The following is an 8,737-nucleotide window of genomic DNA, read 5'->3' as shown; positions in this document are numbered from 1 at the left end:
TCCAGCCTAGGCTGTTCTAGGATTCTATGATACTGTGCCAGGATGCCTGAAGCTTTGTTCGTTTAATTTTCTATTCATCCATTTTCTATTTATCTGCTATTTTTACTAGAAGCTTAAATCCTTATTGGACAATGAGTGAACTGGCAGATTCATAATATCACATGCCGGGGGAAAACCAAACATACATGGATTTCAAGTGCATGTACATGCTGTGCAGGCTCCTCGCGAGGCTGTTTTAGTGGATGTTATTTAATTAAACACTTGAGAGAAAAAGACACGTTTTGTATAAAATTTCTCTTCCACCCACCAACACACTTCAGTAAGGAGAGGGAAAACCCCAGTTGTGCAGCTGAATCACCTAGAAATACTTCTAGTAAAACAAGAAAGACCAGACTCAACAGTGCTGTTATTTTCAAGATTCGAAATGCACATCACAGAATCACAGAATGTTGGGGTCGGAAGGGACCTCTAGAGCTCACCCAGTGCCACCCCCTGCCAGAGCAGGGTCACCCAGGGCAGCCCCACAGGAACGCGTCCAGGCGGGTTGGAAAGTCTCCAGAGCAGGAGACTCCACACCCTCTCTGGGCAGCCTGGGCCAGGGCTCCGGCACCCGCACAGCCAACAAGTTTCTCCTCCTGTTTTTGTGGAACCTCCTGTGCTCCAGCTTGCACCCGCTGCCCCTTGTCCTGTCCCTGGCCATCCCTGAGCAGAGCCTGGCTCTGTCCTCCTGACACTCCCCCTTTCCATATTTCTAACCAGGAGTGAGGTCACCCCTCAGGCTCCTCTTCTCCAGCTGCAGAGCCTCAGCTCCTTCAGCCTTTCCTCCCCAGGGAGATGTTCCATCCCTCCATCATCCCTGGGGCTGCGCTGGGCTCTCTCCAGCAGTTCCCTGTCCCTCTGGAGCTGAGGGCCCAGAACTGGACACAAGATTCCAGATGTGGCCTCCCCAGGGCAGAGCAGAGGGGCAGGAGAACCCCTCCCAGCCACCCCCCTTCTAAAACACCCCAGCATGCCACTGGCCTTCAGTCCTAACTCACGTCTACAAAACCAGATATAAAACTCCAACCCTGTCCTCATATGGAAAGGTCACTTTTAAAACCCGAACCTTTGGAATGGACTTGTGCTATCCCTTCCCCTTCTACACTGGAAGGGATCACAAAGAGCACTTGGGAGCCATAAGCCCTGAAGAACCCAGAAGCAAAGAGAAAGGCTTACAGCTGCAGTTCCTGCTGTTGGGATCCAAGGTGTAGTGAGCAGCACAGCCGCACCTAAACCCGTTGGGAATGGCCAGGCACAAGTGGCCGCAGTGGCCGTTGTTCTGCACACAATCATTCAAGCCGTCCTGACGTGAAGAATGGAAGACCAGGATATCCATCACAAAATCCAGATGGCCCTGAATAAGCGTCCTGTTCTTGCCGCTGGTCTTGTCTGCTCTTTCTATGCTGTGAAGATTCCAGTCTGTCCAGTAGATGTAGTCGCTGTACTGGGTTAGCCCAAACGGATGAGGTAGATCATCTGCTATGATTTCTCGTTCTTGTCCTGCAAAAATAAGGACAGTCAACTGAAGGACAATGCCCAAGGCATGAAGAGTGCAACTGGCATAAAGAAACAGCTTTTTCTTCCTTTTTTAAAACAAGACCTCATTTCCCACGTCAGCATCAAGCAATATCTGCCCAAGAATTAACCAAAAAGCTTCCACCCAAAAACCTTATCCTGATACCCTCTGGCCTATGAAGCAATTTTAGACTGTGCCAGCATACTGTCATTTAAATAAATATTACTCCATATGTCTCATGCTTAATATCCCAAACAGACATTGGAAAACATATTCAAGACTACTGTCGGCTCCAGGAATCCCTTAGGCTTAATACAAACCTCAGTTAACATGCACGGAAGCAACAACACACAACAAACTCGAGACTCGCAGAGACACACCGATGAGAAATTACGGTGCTTCAGTCAAGAAACACGACTCTTTTGCAGCGCATTTTAACATACAGCTACCCTGAGAGACGAGGAAACCGTTTGTTTGGCAGAAATTCCAGTACTCCCACGCTCAGCGGCTCAGTTAACACTCACAGGCCTCTTCTAGAGCCCTGGATGAACTCTGCCAGAGATGCACTACTGAAGCAGATAAAGTCTCACCGTAAATCACCTTCCTAAACGTTTCAGAGCGTAAACCTCTCTGAATCTCTGCCACTTTACATCACATGAGGACGTGGCCCATCAGCCCCACCTCCTCCTGCCTCACACACAGGGCTAGTGCTGGATTGTACAGATGACCTCATTTTTCTTCCCCTGCCCTACTTCTCATCATGTCTTCTCCCATTTGGCCAAGACCAGAGAATGAACGAAAAAAAAATATCTAGAACACGAAGCCATTTCAAACCACCGTAACTACATATAGAGACACCTTCCCAATAATTTCCAAGCATCTGAAGTGCCCAAGCCAGGGGCACAGGCATGCTGCTCCCCAGCAGGTACTTAGAACAATTCTGGTCCACAGGGATGAGTTCAGGGGACAGGCTCTTTGGAAGGAAGCAGATGAGCTAACTGAATTTCGACAGATAGGGGAATATCTCCCAAAAACATGACTTTTTTTCCTGCCGGGCAATATAACAGCCAAGGTTAAGCTGGGACAGCATTCCTTCACTCCTCCACTGGCGTGTTTTATCACCGCTGGCGGGGTACAAGTTTCGATCACAGCCAAACTCACTCCGATCTCTCCCGGCAAGGAGAGCAGCACTACTTAATGGAAGACAAGGCTAACAATGTTTCTTTAACCGATGAGCCCTCTTGCCAGAAGCCTACCCAAGTCTTTATAACCTGCTAACTAAAAAGACATCGTACCACATTGTTTGCTTCAGTTACTACTTTCTCACCACAAACAAATGTTAATGGTAGATTCGGCTTTAGAACTGCTTTAATTTATGACAGATGATTTCAATGTTGTGTTTCTTCTTCTCACTGGTACAGTTTCTAGCTCAAGCTTGTCTCCGGCTATTCTGTTAGATCTCTAAGTATAATGCAGCAGCTTAGTGTGAGCTTTGATAGATCCTGCGCTCTGGATGGAAAAAAACCCACTCTAGATCAAGAATCTTACTGCAATTTCTAAACAGTAACATCCACTCAGTACTTGCCACCCCCAAGCAGCAAATACAAGAAATGTAAAATCAGTGATACTCGGCATCCAAACTTGCAACACTCTCTCTGCCTCAGTTGAGTAGATTCACTATACTCTGAAGATATGTACACACAACAGCACCTTAAAAAAATTAATTCTACTCTAATGCTGGTTTCTCACAGATTTAAAAAAAAGAGAAGTTGCCAGGAAATTACATATATCATCAATCAGAGCGTTGCAGTAACAACCCTGTATGACTTTGCTTAAATACCATATGCTCTGCCACGTAAACTTTGATTTTTACATTGGAATCCCACAGGCATTAGTTCACAAAGGCCCCTCCTTGGAAACGGAGCAGGGATAGGATGTCAGGTCAGGAATTTCTGGATTCCATTTCTGATCCTGTCGTTGATTCACTGTGTGGCATTTGGAAGCTTATACAAACCCTGTTTTCTCGAAAAGGAATTCACGTCTGCCACAGCTAAAACCTTGAAGACCATTTAATATTTACAAAACAGCTGGATGATACAAAAGCTCTGTGCCAGCTGCAGGGAACAAAACTCCCTTCTTTCATCCCGTTAGTTACCATATCAATACCAATGTGAAAGTTGAGTGGACCTTAGCACACCCGCAGTACGTAGAAACGAAATCCCAACAGAAGACAGGAAAATGTGCCAGGCTGTGCACAAAACGTGAGGATACTCTGCCGAAGTTGCTGCGTAACCCGTCAGACTGCGGGACAAGCGAGCAGGATTTGGGGTTTGAAGTAGTAGAACTAGTCTGGAGCTGGAAACAGAGATAATGCTTCAACCGAAAATTAGTTTCCAGGCTGGGGTTGTTTACCATGAACTTGGTCAGGCATCCTCGCTTTGGGAAACTGAGAAATGATATCATACCTCACCGTCCCCATATGTTCATTAACTTAGGAAGTTTTTTTATAGCTCTTAAACACTTAACTCTCCATTTGCTCTCATAAGAAAAACATACACGCAGATTAAATATCAATTATATTCTTCCAATTTCCTATCACTCAAATGCTTCCCTACGGTCAGCGCATTCTCCTCTCATTTTGTTTCTCTGAACGCTAGATTACCTAGCATATTTGATGACTCAATCATGCTTGTGTCTAGGTCGGTCCAATACAGCCTCTGGTCCACGTAATCGATGGTGAGGTCATTGGCACGCCCCACTTTATCCACCAAAGTGATGCTGTTAGTTCCGTCCATATACGCTCGGACAATCCTGGGTTTGCCTCCCCATTCCGTCCAGTACATGTACCTGCCGTGAGAAGTGGAACAAAAAGAGTACATCGGGTAGGTGAGATCGCGTTTAGCTGCTTCCTTTCGGTTTTCTAAATTTACTTTTGGTTCTTAAAAAAGGAACAACCTGTGTGGTTATGTGCAGTACTCCTTTTCTAGATAAAGGCAGAAAAACACAACTGACCATTCTTATTTTTTCACGGTAACCCATAGCCTCGCGGAGCCTCTATCAGCTTTCCAAAGACCTCAAACAAATGGAGCTGCACAAACCGCCAAGCCTTAACAAGAAGATGCTCATCAAGCTTCGGAACACCTTACCCTTTGGTAGGATCAAGCGCCAGGGACCTGGGGTTGTCCAAGTCCTTCCACACGAGGACCTGCCGGTACTGTCCGTCCAGGCGTGCCACTTCGATGCGATTGGTTCCAGTGTCCGCCCAGTACAGGTTCTTGCCCATCCAGTCGACGGCCATTCCCTCCGGATAATCCAGCCCAAACTCAATCACGTGTTCAACAGAGCTCCCGTTCATGAAAGCTCGGCTTATGGTCTGGAAAACAGGTGTGTACAAATACAACAGTGTTTACGGATACCCCACGGCAATCCAAAGGATTAATCATCACCAAGTTTAGCGTACGAAAAGAACTTGTTAAAAAACAATCAGCCATTTTAAAATAAATTTCTGTCATCAAAAAAGATGTAGTAACTCATAGGATAAGAAGACTTGAATTTTCAGAAAGCTCGTGGTTTCTGAGAAAAGGTCCAAGACATCTTAAAAGGGCATGATTTCCAAAGAGCCCTAGAACTGCAAATTCTTCCTTGCCCCTTCTCCCTCTCTTCTACCCGCACACCTAAGAAATGTGGGTTATTTCACTTATTTAATTCACTGTCATGTTTTAAGTCTTGGAAACACATCTCAATTTGGAGAAATCCGAATGAAATGGTTTCTCATGATCAGTCACCTGGAGCGAGGCTGCTGATCTGTCCACATTTTAGTTACGTGCGCTCAACAAAAACAAGCCGTGGGGCGAGGACGGTGCACATGTCAGTAAGCCACTCCTGCCAGGAGCACCGAAACAACCCCCGCGTAAATCACTGCCAGCTTCCAGGGCCAATGTACAACCGCCTGGCCTTGCCATCAGCACTAAGCCATCATTCTGCATGCCTGCTGCTAGTCCAGCTACTAATTCCTTAATGATTTGACAAATAGCTATATAACAGTATATAATAATTTGACAAACGGATGTATCGGGCTAAGAGACAGTTTATATTTTTAAGGGTAAATGTCAAAACCAGAAATTGTGTAGTAGGCTTTCACGGGTATAACCCCCATCTCAGAAGCACAACCTCGTTTTGAAAACGAGTGCCCCTACAGACCCGAAGGCAGGAGGCAATCAGGGAACAGTTGTCACCAGAGGGAGGGGACACGACTGCAGGCTCTGGCGTGACACTACCTGCCGCTACGCTGCGGGAGTGAGAGGGGACAGGGGGGATTGAGAACCCAGATGTGCCAAAACACGTGCCGACACGCATGTGAAGGCACAGCACGCTGGGAAGCGCAGGAGGCTGAAATGAGGCAAACGTGTGACTCGCACGGAGTGAGGTGGGATCTACGCGTGGACAGAGTCGGCGCGACGCACTTTCTGCCACCAGTGGTTAACACCAGCTGTCCGTGTGCTTGAGTGAGGTTTATTTAGTAACTGTGTCCACAGTCCACTAATCTATGACACTGGCACATGTGCTGAAGCACAGCCCTCGCCAGCGTTTGCAGAGAGGCTCTGGGACTGCACGTGCCCTGCTGCAGTCAGTAGTGAGCTCTGCCTACTACGGCTTTGGCATGCCGGCAAGGAAATTTTTGATGGCTCTTGGAAATCTTACTAAGAGGCAAAACAGAGGAATCCAGTTCCAGCAAAGTGAATCTCTCATTTTCTACCATCACTTAATTCACTTCCAATATCAAAGGAAGGCTGGTGAGCAGCGCAGCACTCACTGTGGCAGGTACTGGCTGCGAGCAAAATGTGTCAAAGGAAACTCCAAGTCCTGGGGAACACGCTGAGGTAGAACTTGGGGCTTAACACAGTGGGGAGGGGACTGGAGAAGTTCCCCGTCCTTGTCTCTGCCAGGCTGGAGCCAGACTAAGAGCAGCGTATCCCAAGCTCACTCGCCAAACGGTAATATTGAGCAGGACCACCTTCCAAGTCAAAGCTGGAAGAGGACAGAAAGCTCGGGGGGTTGCCAAGCTTGAGATTTAAATTACTCTACTACGTGACATGAGAACAGCTTTTCTACAACAGACACTTATATGTATGCAACACACGAGGCATCCCATCCCAGACTTGGGCGCTGGGTACGAGCAGACACCACTCCGCATTTCCATTCGCAGCGGGAACGTGCCTGTCACCCAACTGTGCATTCAGCCACGCAATTGCCTCCACCTCCAAGAGCCTCCTTGGATGCAATTCACTGACAACGTTAGCAACTGTGGGACAGATCATGTATCAGAGACCTTTGTTAGATCAGAGTAACCGCTCTGCAGCTTTATATTCAGGGAATTCACACGTTGGTAATACCTTCAAACTAACATCAGTCCAATAGATTCTGTTATCGGAGACGTCAAAATCCAGAGCAGATGCTTCCTTGACTCCAGTAAGAGGAATAGCAACATCATTATTATTGGTTTCAAGGGAAATCCTATGAATTGCTGCTCTGCTTGTGAAAACTAAGAAGGCTTCAGGAATGATGCAAGTCTTCATGTCACTCAACAGCTCAAGGCCAATGGGACAGGCACACCTGGTCTCCTGGGGTGTAAAGAAACACAGATGGCTGCAGCCTCCGTTGTTCTCTGAACATGAATTAGTTCCTTTAAAACACAAACAAACAAACAAACAAATGAGATATTGGTGCGTTGTGGAGGTACGGGGAAAGGGAAGGAGGGAAGGCTGAGTGGAAACACAGCGTGATTATCATTTGTCAAAGTAAGTTAACACTGTGGGTTGTCAACACAGAAATCTTAAAAAAAACACCCAGCATTTAAAATTGTTTCTTTCCTTCTACCCAAGGATTACGAAGCTGGTCCTACCCCTCCTGTAGTGCAAATAACAGCTAGAAAAATATGCTTCCAATTTCCCCAAAGATTAAATTCCCTCACTGAAGGCAGGTGATTACACACATGTTCACTTTAGTTATTTGTAGCCAAGCACCCCATCTTGGTATCTCCTTGAAACCACTACTTCTACAAATGCTCAATAATACAAAACGGCAAGAAAGGAGCCCGATAAGGGCAGCTCTTTCCCAGCTGTTAAATTCAAAGCTGAGAAGATTCATGAGCAGAAGCATTTCCAACAAGATCATCATAATCTCACACTTATATTTTTTTGTGTGAACAACCATGTCCAGATAGGGAGGGAATGTGGAGGGAAATGTAAGGGCCAAAAGATAAATAAACGCCTTTCTCCATCTGCTGGAACCAAGGATTTAGGTATTTAAGGACTCTTACCACAAAAAACCCAACCCTCCAAGATCAATTGCAAGCAGGTTTCTTTGAATTTTCCCTTTTTAGGGCACACATATCTCAGACTGATGCCGTAACTTGCAGCTTGAGGACTTGATTATCCTCCAAGTAAAGCTCCCTGAAAGGCTGGAAACCTGCGTACTGGCAGGGTGGAATTTGATAACCTATTTTACATGACTCTCCTGCAACTATTCTCAGTAATTTTAGTTGCTCACCATCAAACCCATTGACTGCTGTGCCCCAACTCCAACGATCCAGGTAGGAGGCAGGTCTGTGGAGAACACACACCTCTCCTGAGCTCCTACTGAAGCCACGACTGACTCCTCTGCACAGCGCCTAAACCACTGGCTGCACCTTCCACGAGGAGCTCCAGCTGCTGACCCCGTGCCAAGGGGCAGATCTAATTGTCAGGATTTAAGCACGATTCAGAAGCTAAAGATAATATTTAAGCGCCACGTGCTTTGAGGCAACATTGTAATGGGCACTAGCTCTGCCTACACCACCCGACAGAGTCAAAAGCATTCTGTAACTGAACGTCACTGGGGCTTTGTACCGGAAGAAAAGCGCAACACAAAACGGAGCGACTCTGTCAGCATCAGAATCACAGAGCAGTTTCCGCTGCAAGAGACTTTCATCAAGTCCAACCTTTGTCTCAGCCCTATTGGCACCACTAAACCATCTCCTTCAAGGTAACACCCACCCGTCTCTTAAACCCCTCCAGGGACGGCAACTCAACCCCTCCCTGGGCAGCCTGTGCCAATGCCTGACAGCCCTCTCAGTACAGGAATTCTTCCTGATATCCAACCTGAACCTCCCCTGAGGCAACCTCAGGCCGTTTCCACTCCTCC

General features: G+C 46.8%; 1 protein-coding gene across 1 annotated transcript in view; it reads right to left on the bottom strand.

The window, feature by feature from the left end:
- Positions 1-1,215: 1,215 nt before the first annotated feature.
- LOC104275045 (low-density lipoprotein receptor-related protein 5-like) overlaps positions 1,216-8,737 on the bottom strand; it is a gene marked incomplete at both ends in the record, with an annotated part of 8,426 nt that continues 904 nt past the window's right edge. Inside the window, 4 exons of the mRNA XM_009870883.1 lie at positions 1,216-1,539; positions 4,218-4,402; positions 4,702-4,928; positions 6,949-7,238. Of these exons, the coding sequence (XP_009869185.1) occupies positions 1,216-1,539; positions 4,218-4,402; positions 4,702-4,928; positions 6,949-7,238 (1,026 nt within the window). The remainder of the gene's footprint in view (positions 1,540-4,217; positions 4,403-4,701; positions 4,929-6,948; positions 7,239-8,737) is intronic.

This window comes from Apaloderma vittatum, unplaced genomic scaffold (assembly GCF_000703405.1).
Source record: "Apaloderma vittatum isolate BGI_N311 unplaced genomic scaffold, ASM70340v1 scaffold12256, whole genome shotgun sequence".
NCBI lineage: Eukaryota > Metazoa > Chordata > Aves > Trogoniformes > Trogonidae > Apaloderma > Apaloderma vittatum.
The sequence above is the reverse complement of the archived record's forward strand: the minus strand, read 5'-3'. Positions and strand labels throughout refer to the sequence as shown.